The 17227-nt window shown below is 33.9% G+C and overlaps 1 protein-coding gene across 1 annotated transcript in view; it reads right to left on the reverse strand.

The window, feature by feature from the left end:
* LOC113513680 (transcription factor SOX-21) overlaps positions 1–17227 on the reverse strand; it is a 69182-nt gene that overhangs the window by 24278 nt on the left and 27677 nt on the right. The window contains exon 3 of the mRNA XM_026897668.3: positions 12470–12664. Coding sequence (XP_026753469.1) covers positions 12470–12664 — 195 coding nt within the window. The remainder of the gene's footprint in view (positions 1–12469; positions 12665–17227) is intronic.

Below are 17227 nucleotides of genomic sequence, written 5' to 3' on the forward strand. Positions count from 1 at the left end.
GTATTTTGAGGTAGTTCCTTTGATATAATTTTTATATTCCGTATTAGCTTTTTGCTTGGACGCGTGGATATCAGAACAAAGATAACCAATGAAATATACCTCTTTTAAATGGCGTATTAAGATAAAATCTTAGATTATATAGATAGAGTGTATCCATACAAATTTTTCGAGAAAAGCGAGTCAAGTTTTTTTGCGTGATAAATAATTATGAGTGAGTCTTGTAATTTTTGCATCTTTTTAATGCGTAAAAACTCATTTTCTTTATTAAATAATTAAATATAGATATGTCAAGATAAATTGTGTACGTAAATATACAGAACAATAATAAAAAAAACGAGCTAATTTCCAGCTAGCTAACTTGACAATTAGTTGACAAAAAGTTGACCCGTTTTTGAGACTTGATGCTCTATATAATGTAAGGATAAAACGTATACCAATTTCAAGTTAGAGCTTCAAAAACATAACTGTGAAAACCTCTTTCAATTTGATGTAGTAGTTTTTGCGTGACGCTAAAACAAACACGCGGACAGACAAACAAAATTTCTAAAAAATATTGTTTTGCCGCTAGCACTCTTATTAAGATTCCTTACATCAATTTCTCTTAAATCTCACCTATGTACAGACATCATATAGTTACAATTTTAGTTTATATTTAAAATAAAAATATCATAAAAATTCTAATATATTTTAAGTATTATAATAATTAATCTATGCCGTGTGGTCCCGGCATAGAATAAGCCACCCCAGTCGTTTCCAGTGGGTGTCGTAAGAGGCGACTAAGGTAGGGCGAGGGATGGGCAGCAGCGTCCCTCTTAAAACATCTCCAAAGCCTTACTGCGATTGCCAATCCGCCTGCCAACTATTAGCAAAACTTTTCAAGAAGGAGGCTTATGTTCAGCAGTGGACAATTGAAGATTAATATGACGATGATGATGATGAATGATTGAACCTCTGGCCAGGATTAGTGCGTCATACAATGAAATTAATGCCAAATTACCTGAAATTGATATAGTGTACGATAATTCGAATTCCTACAGGAATAAATTGCTGAAGCACTTTGTACAACAATCTTATGAACATTAACTCTAATTGTCATAATATATATATTTTTTAATATTTTTTTTAATTTAATTTACTCATAATCTTATTTTCTGATTTTGCTCACAACTTAGATTACATGTTTATTTTTGATATTTACTTAAATTTCTTACACTGTATAATTATGTTAAAGTGAATGCTGTGAATACCTATAATAGGCATGTGCATTAATATTGTATTGTATTTAATGTTGTTATACCTATATGTTATAATGCAATATGCTGTTGGTGTTCCTTAAATAAATAAATAAATAAATAAATAAATCACTTTCTTTCAAATTATTATTAGTTAATTAATACAAACAATAATTCGATTAGCTCAAGTTAAAAGAAACAATAAAACACTTAAAGCTGAAATACATATATTAATGATTCGAGTTATAACAGTATTTTTTGAGTCTTCTACAGATTTCGGATTCTAACATGTACTGAAATATTGGAGTTATGCTCAAACATCTCCATCGTCAAACGTTTGACCGGGGTTAGTTATAGTTTTGGCCATATGAGAAAAATCGAAGCCGATCAGCGAATAGATCGAACGTTAGAATCCGAAATGTGTAGAAAACTTAAAAAAAAACTCTAATTAACTCGATAACTCGAAATTAACTCGAATCATTAAATTAAAATGACAACGAGCCAGTGACATTGTTTGAAGAAATGACAACCGATCTGAAGGCTACTGAGTAGTTTTTTTTTTTTTTTGTGCTATGTACTGGATTTGAGTTCCCAAGCACTTGCGTTTGCGCTTTTGGTGTACGCTCGCATATGCCAAGGTTTGCAGCTGGTTAACTTATAATATGGATGATGGATTTGGGAATAGCTACTGAGTAGTAAGACTGTATAGACAAATACAATATCGAGACAGTAGCTTTGTCTAGAAAGGATGGGAAAGGACGAGGGCTTCCTAGATAGAGCTAGTCTCGAAAGTGTTGAAGGTAGTCAAAGAATGTGAATGGTCCAAGACAGTTCCCTATAGCAGTCTGTGAGGAAGGCCTATATTCAACAATGGCCAATTAATGATTAAAACGAATTGATAATGTGTAAATTTTAATGTAGGCATCAAAAAATTCGATTAACTAGTATCATAGAAGATTGTGTTTACCCAGAAATGTCAGAAAACATACAAATATCCGTCCAATTAATCATTGGAGGCGTTTCCGTTCGACTCCAGTTGCACAGTGTGCGACAGACCTAATGTGTGCCCGAGTGTGCCCCGGGTTTTATGCGACACGTGCTTGTCGCGTGCGCAATGGCCCTTTTTATAGGGCTTTTAGCGAGCATTTACATATATATGTGTGTTTAAAAACTCCAATGAAATACTATAATCGGTACAGTTGGTAATAAAGATGTTTTTCGTTCTTGTATACTTAATAGGGTAAGTTTCAAGGATTTTTCGATATTTGACATTTTGTGTAAACTTGAATTGGTATAAGTATAATTTATATTAACTTGCGTTTAACATAACTTATGTCGTGTTACTTCTTATTTTGTTTGGTTTTCGAAATTATAAGTATTATATGTTAAGTTAGGATTTCTTTTTACTTTATTAACCACTGTGATTTACAAAAATTATATAAATAACTAAAAAAAAAAACTTCAGTTACATCTATCTCTTAGATTACAATACAGCAAACATTTTCTTTTATTAAACGGTACTATAAAGATGCGAAATAAAAAACCAATTTTTAGATGCTGCCTATACACTGACAGAGCACGCACTAAGCAAGAAAAAAGGTAATTCTATATTTAGAAGTATAGTGCGTACCCTCAGTATTTTTAATTTTTATTTATAAAGGACTTTATTAAATAAATAGGTACATTTATATTGGTATGCAGGTAAAAAAGTACAAATAATAATAAAATAAACTAAAATCGTAGTGCGTCGCCTACAGGTACTAAAAGCAATTTGTTTACTTAAAAAAAAAAAAAGATTAAATAAATTTTACTGTGTTTATTATCATTTTGGCATAAAGATTGTCTAAATAATGACTAATTACATTAAAATAAATTATTTAAATGTATAAAATAAATATAATTACATATATAGAAGTACTAAACATAGGTTTAAGTCTATAGTATAAAAATAAATTCTTATGCTTACAATTAAAAAGTTATATTACAGGGTATTTTATTTCATATTTTAAATATTTAAACAAATCATTGAATAACAAGTTACAAAAAAAAAATATTAATACACCATTGTTTTTTTATGTTAAACTTACAGGAACATTATTATAATAATCACACTTAAATTGCTACAGTGGTTTTTGCCTGATTCGGGATTATACAAATAGACAGACAGATGGATTTGAAGTATGGGATATAGCGTGAGTTTACAGGGTACAGAGGAATAACACCTGAGTCCTCAGGAATGGCAACGCATGAAGGGTATCTTGGGCGAAACAGTATACTCTGTTATGTCCATGGTACTGTTCATGTCTATAGGCGACGGTTACCACTTTCCATCAGGTGGGCCGTCAGCTTGTTTGCCATTCTAAGTTGTATAAAAAAAAACATACAAACAGATAGATAGACAAAATTTCTAAAAATTATTGTTTTATATTAGTAAGATAAAGTATAAATATTGCATATTAATAGTTCAACTAATTGCTATGAATAATATTGCTTTTGCGTATTCCTTCTCTATTTCAAATACAACTACAATTTATTTCGTTCAATCGACGTATATAAATATATAAATGTATAAATAAATAAATAAATAATAAAATCATTTATTCGGCTACAAAACAACAATACTTATTACAATTTTATACATAAAAATAGTAATTCTGTGGTAGCAGCCGAAATGGTCCCCCGTACTCAGCGTAAGCTGCACGCTGTAGCGCTGATTTGCGGTGGGGACATCACTTGATAGGTAGCACTCGAGAAACAAGATTAGACTTATAATACACTATTAATTGGACCTTATAGAAGATATCAAATATTGTATATGAATATACAAAAAAATGTAATTAAATACATAAAGTTACATCACATAAGAGGACTATTAACACGAGGAGATCAGAAAACAGTGTATTTTAACACGTTAATCGCTACGATAATATCAGAAAAATTTTCACATGGGCACAATTATAGCTTTTTTTTTTTTTATAAAAAAAAATATTTATAAACAATTGAAAAAGAACAAAAATATACAATACAGCAAGTCAACAGACGGCATTTTACTTACAATTAATATAAATAATAATATATACATAACAAGAACCAGCACATTTTACAAACATGGGCTATGATAATTTAGTTAAAAATGTATCAAGGAAACTTAATGTATCGCAGAATTTTTTTTTGCCAAAATTCCTGGAAATACTTTATTTTTTACGTCACACAAAGATGACTTTACTTTCTTTAACTGAAACAATATACCATTATTCGCCTTCTGCCAAATCGCGTACGTCAGATATATATGTCTGACATGGCTCATGTAGAACTTCTTAGCGTCAGACACATATCGTCACAGTCGTAGAATACTGACGGATCTGACAAAGATTACATATAAAGATCCGTCAGTATTCTACGACTATGACGATATGACTGACATGGCGATTAACGTGTTAATTAATACCAAAAATTTCATAATCTCTATTGATTTTTAGCCGACTTAAAATAGGGAAGGTTCTGTGTTACTAACTATACTATCCTATGTACTAAATGAAATAAAAATAATTAAAAAGTATTATGTGTATTGTTGTCTTTTTGATTAAGTCTATATACATATATATTTATTTATTTATTTAAATTTCAATGCACAATTATGTAATACTAGCTGTTGCCCGCGATTTCGTCCGCGTCAATTTCTGTTATTATGATCGCGATTAAAAGAATATATATATTTAAAGTACTTCCGCGTAAATTATATTGATAAAACTCTTTGGCAAACAAATTGGCAATAATGCATTAATTTCGACCAAACTTGATTACCATAAAAAAGGTTATAGTGAGTCAATCTTAAAAGATAGACATATACTGTCGCGGACATTTTTTTAGATATACATAGTAGCTTTTTGTGGTTTTAGAAGATGGTTATTTTTTTGTCTGTTTATTTAAGCTGTTATACATATTATATAAAACCACCCAATTTCAATAATTGCTCGGTGAAATATATAATTCTGTGGTGACTCCCAAAAGTAGTCTCGGCCACTTCTAATTATTCACCCCACTTTTATTTCCTGCGGTAGCAATTAACTTAAAAGCCATGTTAGAGCGGTGTGTCGCAACCCTTAACTAAGGCCCGCGACACACGTGCCGACCCCGCCTACATTTATTCGGGCGCCCGCAGTTCTCGGGTTAAATATTTCACGTCCAATATTTTAATCTCAGATCTCATTTGGACGCCCCTCTTGGATAGTTAAGTGCTACGGATTATAATTCTGGTACTCAGAACAGGAAGCAAATAGTAATAGCTAATTCTAAATGCTTCCCGTGGTTTTGCTCGCGTAATCACATTATATCCCGGTTTTGTATTTTTTTTTATACAACTTAGAATGGCAAACAAGCTGACGGCCCACCTGATGGAAAGTTGTAACCATCGCCTATAGACATGAGCAGTACCATGGACATAACAGAGTATAGTGTTTCGCCCATGATACCCCCCATGCGTTGCCATTCCTGAGGACTCAGGTGTTATTCCTCTGTACCCTGTAAATTCACGCCATATCCCATCTTTCAAACTGAAACACAGCCATGCAAACACAACTGCTTCACGGTAGAAACACGAATGGGACAGAGGTACCCAAGCAATCGACTTTTGTACAAAGTCTCCCTCTGGTACAATTTTTTTGTAGTATTCATTTAAGTTTTTATGAGAAATAGTTTACTGTACAAACTGTTTGACTATGGAATAGTCTACCATCCTCTATACAAAGTTTTATACAATAGCTATCAAGCTTAAAACAAAAGTTAAGGACTTCTATCTAAGCAAGTTGCCATATTCGTAATTTGTGTCTGATTACTTACATTCTTTTTAATTTCATTTTTGTAACTACATATATATGTTTGTGTATTCGTATATGTATGAATTTGTATGTACTTAAATAGTATATATGAACTTATTTTACTATGTATCAGTAATTTACTTGGTGTAATAAAGTGTAAATAAATAAATATTAAAAAATAATAAATAATCCAGGTTGTCTGTAAGATATTCCTTTTAGCGATAAATCCGCCTTTTGTATATGCACATTCTGTATAAATACTCCTTGTATACATCTCTACTGTGCGCAATAAAGAGTTTATTATTATTATAAATAAATAAAAATAATTTAAAATGTACATTTATATATTCACATTATTGTACGTATGCATATGCTCTATATGTATTTAAAAAACGAACAGATTTCCGTGCCTCCAGTCTGAACTGTTTATAATTACTCCTCTCCATCCAATGGTTGCCTGGAAGAGATCGCAATTAGCGACAAGGACGCCCATTGTTTTCTCAGTGTAATATTTTCTTGTAATTGTTTGTATTTATAATAAGTTTACTATTGTAATCTTATGAAGGAAACAATAAAGTGTCTATCTATCTATCAATTTATTTATTCGTTATTTAGGTATATCAACATTAGTTACAATGATACTTTGGTAAGGCTGTTGTTGCATTGCAATACAGGTATATTACAAACATTGCAGTAATAATTATTGGTAAACACCACATGCATAAAATAAAAAAAGATATACAAAAAAAAAAAACCTAATTAAATTTAACAAAACTTTAAATAATAAATAGTAATCTGTTTACCAACTTTTTTTTTATACAACTTAGAATGGCAAACAAGCTGACGGAAAGTGGTAACCGTCGCCTATAGACATGAGCAGTACCATGGACATAACAGAGTATGCTGTTTCGCCCATGATACCTCCCATGCGTTGCCATTCCTGAGGACTCAGGTGTTATTCCTCTGTACCCAGTAAATTCACACCATATCCCACCCTTCAAACCGAAACACAGCCATGCAAAACATGTGTAAGAAACCATAAAGTACAAATGAAAATTTAAAATTTAAAAATAGATAATTTTGTATGGGAATCACTACTTCGAATTACTTTTAATAGATGGCGTTGTTAGTGGTACGAAGTTCACCGGCACATCTAGTGTTCAATAAATTACATTTATAGTGATGATCAAAAGACAGGATTGGAATATCATATTTGATTATATGATCATTTAAAACATTTAAAATTGAGTACTTGGTTATTACCCTACGCTTTCGATTCGATATTAATAAATACGTGATTTCATACAACTGCCTGGCAGTAATATGTACTAAAGCACTTACATACGAGTGCTTTATAAAGATAATTACGAACAGTAAGTTTCAACTAATTCTAATAAATAATGTTATTAGAATTCTCCAATTAAACTACTCACATTGAACAGTAACTAAATCAATTGAGGCGAGTGATTTGGTGTTGTAAACAGCCTTATCAATAAGCTAACCAGTAAGTTTTTGTATAAGCAAAAACTTACAAAAAGTTCCTACAAGGTAACACAATTTATATCGAAACTAAGACAAATTGACGTAAACAACATCATGAGATTGATAGCCTAAACGACCCCCTAAAAATTCAATAACAACCCACAACACTGCCCTTCAAAAACTTTCAATATTTGTAATCGCATGTCAATAGTCTAACCCCACGGACGTGAAATTTGACGCACCCCTAACTAACCCCCATTGTCGCTTACGCATTGACAGCTAAAACTGTCAACTGTCAAAAGCAGCCAAGACGGTTTAAACTATTCGTTCCATTTTCGAACGCTTTTCATGTTTTGAATCTTTTGTTAGCATGAGCGTCTAGCGACAAGGGTGGCACAATGTGAGGCGCGCCTTATTTGGTAGGCATAAAGGAATGATAGCGTTTGCAATGTCACTCAATGTATGAAATGTCCGCCTTTAGGGGTAATAGTGATAAGTCTATTTTCGGGAACGTATTATGGTAAAGGTACAGCGATGAGAATTTATTAAAACCCATAACACAGTGCTGTATAAATACTTATTTTCATCAGATTCTCTATGTAGTTCCGCATAAAAATTACTTACATGTAACTTAAACAATCTGTCAACTGAAGATAGGCCTCTACCATAAGAAGGATCATTGGTTAGTTGATTAAAATTATTTTGTTTAATTCCGATACCCATTACAAGGCACTGTGCAGCAATCTATTGATTTGCCTGAAGACGCTTTGTTTATAGGTGAAATATGTGTCGCAAAACGTGCGTGGACTGAATAGAAGTCGGAGATTGGTGGCTTATATGGAACTAATATGGTAGTATTAATATTTGTCAATATTCGAGTATTACGCAGGCGCACGCATACTAATGGAATACGGGGGATTAAACAAAATAGTTCTGATCCAAAAATTAGTGATATAAACTTCCCCAAAATAACAGTTCAGTTTTTTTTTTGTGCTATGTATTGGATTTGAGTTCCCAAGCATTTGCGTTTGCGCTTTTGGTGTACGCTCGCGTATGCCAAGGTTTGCAGCTGGTTGACTTATAATATGGATGATGGATTTGGGCTTCAACATTGAGTGGGTACTGAGAGCATGACTTTTAAGATGACCTTTCTGATGCGGATTGATGGACGAATACTAGCAGTGTTAAACTCTACCACAATGTTACTAATGTCAAATAAATAAATAAATAATGCTAATATTATGAACCGAATTAACAAGACTCAGTGATCAATTGATCGATCATTCCAATACATCATCATTTTCATATCAACCCATATTCAAAATAAAGGTTTTAATTTGTTTAATAACGAATACCTTAAGTCTGTTATTCAAAAAATAACATTGGATAACAGATTTTTTAGCGTATTCGAAAATAGATATCTGGTCGATATGGGTGATATGGGAATGGGAAAACCTTTTTCCGCCATCAATGTTCAGAGGAAACCAATACATAGATATCAGATTTTATGCATACGTAATAGATATTAATCATTGTGTGCTTACTAGCGACAGGCGATGACGACAGGTCATATCGCCATTGAGATAAACGACAATTCTTGTCGATTAACGCTTTTAAACTCTCAAACGATAACGTAATAGCGATATTAACATCAAACGGTTACAATAATGTTTGATAGACTCCAGTTAACCGGACCGTTATAATAATAACAAGTTTGATTGTAAAACAATCTTTTTTTTCATAAAGTTTACGTGTAAAAATTTGGGCTTCGCTTAAGGAATCACGACAAAAAATCGTGACTGTGGGCGGACTTTTTGTCGCATAGTGAGGCGAGTGACCTGTACGCCTCGTTTGAACGGGAAAGCTCTCTCGTGTAACTACTAAACTGATGTACAATAAAGAACAAGTGACAGTAAACAATTCAAGTATATTTGAAATGGTTAATTTCAAATAATATTACGAGATTTTGTATAATTCACAAGTAGGTATAAAATAAGAAAGAATTTTTTCTTTTATGTTTGTTATAATTGGTTAGGTTTGAAATACGTAATGTTTAGGTTTTTTTGTCAAAAGATATTTGTAGTAAATTTTTTAATCCACAAATTGTAATTCAAATTAAAGTTACTAATTATTGTGTATTGATTAACTTGTAGAGTGCTAATACGTTATCACTTATTCAATTAAGATAAAAAAACTTAGAAATTATTATAAAAAACGCTTAATACTGCACATTTGGCCGCGCGTCACTATTCTATATATAATCTATGACAAATTGAAAACACTAAGTAATACAAATTTGGCTTATAGTTAACTTGGTAAAGCTCAGTTGTTACCTAATAATGCTATACCAAAAGCAATGCCATTACTGTCACTAAACGAAATACTGGCTCAACAGTTCAAACGCAGCACCGCGGTTGTGTAATCACAATAACATGGTAGATCCGATGACATCCAATGAATAGCTTGATAACGTCCAATGGACCTTTTGTGTTCACGTTATTTTTATACAAACTTTTGTTATAAAGATTTGCTGTATTTGCTCTAACGGTATCTATAATAGCGATAGGTATAATTTACAAAATATCAATATCAATTGTCGTATCTGTACTTATCTACTCTGTGATTACTTCTGAGGTTATTTTTATGTTTTTAAATCTTTACTAATATTATAAAAGAGAATTTGCCGTTTGGTCCCGGCATAGAATAGGTCACCCTTTCCTTTCCCGTGGGTGTCGTAAGAGGCGACTAAGGGAACTTAATGGTCGAGGGTTGGGCAGCAGCGTTCGTCTTAAAACATCACCACAGCCTAACTGCCGAGCCGCTTGCCAAGCATGGCAACTATAGGCAAAATTCACCTTTTTGGGTGAGACCTATGTTCAACAATGAACAGTTAACGGCTGATACGATGATGATGATGATGATGAATGTTACTCTCTGATAACGTAGTAAATAGAATGACACTCCCAGTTCTAATAAAAAGCAATTAATATTATTTAAGCTATTGTTCCATAAATACATACATACATATACATCACGCCTTCCTCCTGTCGAGGTAGGCAGAAACCACAGAATATTTCACAAAAAATGACAACAATTACAATAAAATCAGTATAATATCAACACGAGAGTATCAATTGTAAAATAAGACTCGTCAAAATAGAATTGGCGAAAATATCATTGTTAAAAAAAAAACACCAGTCCATACGAAATCGAAATTTGAATTTAAAAAAAAAATTAAAAAATATGACACACAGTTTAATTAGTTATACACGTATTATTATAGTTTATAATACACTAATACACAGAACTGTTAATGGCAACACAATCAACTCGGTTTTACAACGCGTAATGACAGCGCGCACTGTCAAAAAAGCGACAAGCGCGAGTGACATTTACAACCAGAGGGTTCAGTATTATTTTTTATCTTACTATTGACTTTTTGAGCGCTACTGTACTCGCGTGGATTTCAGAAGTAGAAATACTAATGAAATAAATCATAATTAGACGATATATCAAGATAACACATACATCAGATTTTAGTTTTTTTTTTTATACAACTTAGAATGGCAAACAATCTGATGGCCCACCTGATGGAAAGTGGTAACCGTCGCCTATAGATATGAGCAGTACCATGGACATAACAGAGTATACTGTTTCGCCCATGATACCCCCCATGCGTTGCCATTCCTGAGGATTCAGGTGTTATTCCTCCGTACCTGGTAAATTCACGTCATATCCCATCCTTCAAACCGAAACACAGCCATGCAAACATAACTGCTTTACGGTTGAAACACGAATGGAAAAGTAAGACCTTCAAGAATACAATTGTGAAAACCGCATCTAATTTGGTGCAGTAGTTTTTGTGTGATACAGAAACGAACGTATAGGTAAACTGACAGACAAAATTTCCAAAAAAAAATATTCACTTTGAAATTTGACAAATATATCACGTAACGCTTCTAAAAAATCCAAATTGCTTCTTTTTGTAATTAATTAAAAATATGTGGAATCCTAAAACGGGCCGGCGCGAGTGTTGCCACAACAATGGAAATTTGCCCGAAATTGCCGACGCGTTAATGTGATACGATAAAAACTAAATTGCGATAGAACATTGTAGATGTATTGTAAGAATTTCTACCGATTATGCAGGTGGGTTAGTAATTGTTGGTGACGACAGGACCCATGGGTGTCCCAAGTGGCATTCGTGATAAACAATGACCAGTAGAGTTTTACAGTTAATGCTAATTAAGTGGTAACCCTGCCTGTTCTTTTTTTTTCTTTATAGTATAATTTTTTTCTTAATAATAATCAATGGAATGGTAATCCCGCCTGCGTTAACGGTATACGCTAGCGGGGCACCAGTGAGAGATGATAGGTGAAAATAAAAAGGCAGGTCAGTTAGCCCTTCGTAATGAATACACCTGGAATTCAAGACGATGGTTTCCAGGGCGGACCACGTTGGAGATCGACCTGATAGGGTATATTGCCAGCAATGGGAATGGTAAATCGCTATCGGTATTTGCTGGCTGGGGGAAAGGGATTATTAGTAGTAGAGAGTAGCAGCCCCATTGCTAGCAATATACCATATCAGCTCCACCTCCACGCTGTTTCCCATGGAAACCATCATAATTAATTCTTGTCAAATTCGTCACGATGGGCTAACTGACCTGCTTCCATCCGCACCTGTCATCTCTCACTGCTGCCTCGCCGAACTCACAATTCTATATGCTGCAATCGTGACGTATTTGACCACGAAATAACCGTGGCTCCATAGTGGTACCGCGTGGAGAATTTTTTTTTATTTTAATTTATTTTCTTATTTTCTAGTAATATATATTCTTCTAGGATGTTTCAGACCTTATTAATAAATACCGAAACCAGGTTTAAGGAATGGGCTACGTTAATTAACATACTGTATAGATAAAGACAATAACTCACCAGCTCTCAAGGCGTCCATCGGCACACTGGGGTATGGTATTGAATACGGATAGCCCTCTTTTCTCAAGGTCTTCGGTTTCCTTCTAGGCCGGTACTTGTAGTCTGGGTGTTCCTTCATATGCATAGCCCGGAGTCGCTTGGCCTCGTCTATAAATGGCCGCTTTTCATCTTCTGTTAACAGCTTCCATTCTGCCCCTGAAAATATAGATAAATAATCATTATTTTGATCCTTAGCTAACTAATATAATAAAATATAACTAGACAATGTCTACACATAGGGGATATTTAAGCAAAATTGGAGCGAGTGGTCGTAATAAAAACAGCTTAAATAATATTTTTTAATATTTATTAAAATCACTGTTATAAATAAAAAAAAAAAAGTTTTTTTTGTCAAAAACCAAATACGAGTACATATGCGGTAAGTAATAATGTATATCATATAGGAAAATTGACTAAACAAACGTTCACATATCGGTTTACCTTGTAACAAAACAATATACACCTGTCACAAGCTATTTAGGAAATAGATACAAAAACAGAAAAGTAATTTGCTCTAACCATCCCTCATTGCAGAGACAATGGCATTGAATCGATACAATATAATCGAAGGCACGAACGACCTGTCTCCCAGCTCGATTCAAAAGACCAACCCTTTGTTTTCCTACATTTATAGAAGGCTGTATTGATACGGTAGAGGGGCGCCACCGTCCATTCAAACAGACAAGACAATCCCGATTCAGGCGGGCATAAAAGCGAAAACAATGTCTCCAACATAGAAAGGAACAATCCGGCTCGGAGGACCGTCTGTTGTCTTCTTCTTGCGTGCACAGCGTCTAGTAAACGAGACGGGGACAGCAACAACAATGGCGGAAAGCGCCGCCTAATGACGAATTTGCGCTTTTCATTCCGCAACAGAAGTTTTTCCCGGTTTCTCATTATTCTGTCGATACTTCGTGGAGGGTTTCGGCATTGTCGATAGATGATAAGGATCGTGTATTTACGACAATAATACATATAACGGACGCTCTGTCATAGCGCGATGGTTGAGTTTTCCAAATGAAATTTCTTCTTTATTTCCTCAAACTTAGTTTCGATATTTTAAGAACGATATGTTTTGCTCTTTCACATTATTTTCTTCTGAAAGATTATTTGAATTAAATGAAAGTTAAAGAGAAAAATAAATCAGTTTCACGTTTAAAAGATCCATCTTAAATTACAGTGGGATAATATATTTTCGCCGAGCCATTTCTCTGACACGGGACTAGGCGTGAAAAATCTATGTATAATATTACAACGATTCTGAGTAACAACTCGATTTGCATTCAAAACAAAGGGGGGTTTAAAACAAACATATGTCTTACATTCAACAATGGATAATGAATGAATAGCATGTAAATACACCCGTTTTCCATCAATCGTATAGTGTACGGCTGTCAGTTGTCTAGAGCAATGGTTTCGAGACATTGTTTAACACAATGTTTTCTATGTCGTCAGTGGCAAGAACAGTTTTCTGCAGCCTTTGTCAATTATCCACAAGACAATGTTGTCATATAATTGTGATGGTAATTGCTATTTGAAAATCTTCGTTTGTTATTAATATTGTTATGTGTTGGTTCTATGTATTTAAAAAGGGACATAAGTGGGGGACTCCGTTGAATTTTCTTGCTTACTTTTAACTTCTGATGTAAAAAGGGTTGTCTTAGAAATTTGAAGTCTTTAATTCATTATAACTCCCGAACGAACTTTTCATGAAAGGATATCTTCTTTTCAATTATATTTCTTTTAAATAATATGAATTATAAATATTAATTCAAAGTTTCACCAATAACCACTAGATACTGTTAAGCGACTTTCAAATGAAGGATTTTTTTATATTACAAAATATTTTAACCAATTCTGAACCGCTTTATTTTTTGCAGTCTAAATAGGTTAATTGTTATTAGATAGGTTAATATTGACCGTGTTATCCTGGCGTAGAATAGATCACCTCTTCTCATCCTGTGGGTGTCGTAAGAGACGACTAAGAGAAGTTAATGGTGGAGGAATGGGCAGGAGCGTCCCTTTTAAAACATCTCTAAAAGTCTAACTGTATTTGCTAACCTGCGTGGCCAGTACTGGCAAAACTACCCTTTGTGGAGGATCTTATGTCCAGAAGTGAACCGTTAATGACTGAAATAAAATAGGTTAATTATTATTTTTTATTACTATTTTAGCCGTTAACTGTCCACTGCTGGACATAAGCTTTCCCCGTAAGGGGAGTTTTGCCACGTAACTGTAGTAACTGCCACGCTTGGCAGACGGGTTAGGCTTTTAAAGATGTTTTAAGAAGGACGCTGCTGCCCATCTCTCGCCTCCCCTTACTCAACTCTTACGACACCCACGGGAAAGGAAGGGGTGGTCTGTTCTATGCCGGGACCATATGGCGAATAGATTAATTATAATTATTTAATTAGTTAAGAGTGAGGTTATTTATTTTTTTCTTTTTTGCAAAGCAAAGTCATGATTATTTTAAAATCTTTCATATGAATAGAATAAACGAAACAATAAAAAAAATCGATGCCATCAAAAGAAATAAACTTATATTCATAATAACAATATTATTCCAAGTTTAATTAATAGTGCCGTTATCAATAGAACTACAAAGAACACGTGTTGGCACTATAGTGTTGCCACTATACAATAATTATTTCCTACAGCTCCACTGTGCGGCAGAAAACAATACCGCCGCTGGCAACACTGGACAATGCTCCTGCCGTGGTATAGAAATAGGTATCAAATTAGTGCCTCTTGGTATTAATTGCTTTTGATTTTTTATTTTTATTTTAATTAAAGTAGCGAACAGGTGATAGAAAATGATCGTATATGAAAAAAAATATTATGACTTAGATTATAATAAAAAATAAAATCCGGGTTGATTGCCGAAAAAAAAAATACAATAGACAATTTAAAAAAAAGTGCCAATGAGTACAGTATTTTAGTATGTCTCCGTTACTCCGATAGAGATATTAGCCAACTGATAAGTTAATAAATGGGTATGCATATTAAATAACTTTCACAAAAAAAAAATAAAGATAAGAGAATATATTATATAAAAAAAATTATGCAAAGAAAAATCTATGGATGGAGAAGTCCGGGAGAGGGATTAACCACCCTTTACATTAATCATAGTACCACAGTGTAAGGAGGTTCCTACAGTGTCTATAGTCCTTAGAAATCTATTGTGACACCACTTATAATTCATTTGAAATTAATTCCTTATACTGTGATAGTATTATCCATATTGTATAACCCGCCTATGAAATTGTTCTGGACCGTCAATACTTTGCTCTCAGCGCGACATGCCTATTAAATTCGAAAGGTTATACGGAGTAATTACGATTTATGTAAAGCGGCTTTTTTAGAGACTACAGCAAAGGGTTCTTTGATAAGTCTTTCTTAAGGATCGACAACAGGCGCGTGCCATCCATGGTGTTACAAGGACAAGCGTTCATAGGTCACGTATATATATATATATATATATATATATATATATATATATATATATATATACACATGTTATTATACAGGGTAGCAGTGGACAGATAACGGCAGATATAACGATGATGATGATGAGACAATGATGATAATAATAATATTTATTATAATTTTTTTAATAGCATTAACATACTTTAGTATCTCGTATCATAAAAAAACGTTACAATCGTTTACTCAAGTAGTACGAGTGAAACCGTTCCCCGATCTTTTACATTACCTATACCTACCATTGTCGCAAACAATCAAAAAACAAACAATAAACAAAACAAAAAACAACAGCGCATGTTACAACACACACGTTAGGCACAATACTGGTAGCAACAAAGAAGTTTCCTCTCTGTGCGTTGTATTAGAGCTGGCATTGTGTTCGGAATCGGACGAAAATGCTCTTCATTACTCTGAAAGCTTGTGTGCCGTGCGACAATGGTGGAATGGGGGGCGTGGGGGGCTGGCGGCGCAAGGGGTGGGGGGCGTATTACAAAGACGCGTGGCGAAGGAGCGCCCACCCTTTAGTCCGGAAAATTGAAATGGTAAGAAATGTTATTTAGGTCATGATTTTATTAAATGCTAATAGATTTTTTCGTTTTAATAAAGAGGGGGGGGGGGGTCTCACCCATTTTTATTTAATTTTTGTTCAATTGTTACTAAATGCCCACTTTTTTTATACCACTAAGGTGACAAGCAAGCATACGGCCCGTCTGTTATTTATTTATTTATTTGAAAATTACTCACCATACTTACAGGTTCCCAAAACGTGTAGTGAGCCATAGGTTTATTTTACAAACTTACAAATTTTGTACAACATTTTAAAAATATATCTATTTTGTCATTAAATATGTCATTATCTGGCTGCTGAGCAATCAGAGAACTGAGCAGAGAAATAGCCTGATAAGTGGGAGCAAACTGAGCAGTACAGGTGCGAACCGGCGGTGCCGATAGTAGTCGACAAGCACGCAATCGCATGCAGCGTTGGGCTGCGTACAAAGAACGGCTAAGAGTTGCAGGATTATCTATTCCGCCGTTGAGCAACCGATAATAGTGCATCATCAAATTACACTTTCGCCGTTTTCGTTTCGTTTCGAGCGTTTCTAGACCTACCATACCGGAAACGAACAGTGATAGGTACAAATAAGGATAGTGGCCTTAAAGTTTACTATATAGAACACGTGCAAATTTCCTCTGAACTCTTTCTGATGGTAAACAGTCACTGTAGTCTATCGACGA

This window comes from Galleria mellonella, unplaced genomic scaffold (genome assembly GCF_026898425.1).
Source record: "Galleria mellonella isolate WM207_F2 unplaced genomic scaffold, CSIRO_AGI_GalMel_v1 utg93, whole genome shotgun sequence".
NCBI lineage: Eukaryota > Metazoa > Arthropoda > Insecta > Lepidoptera > Pyralidae > Galleria > Galleria mellonella.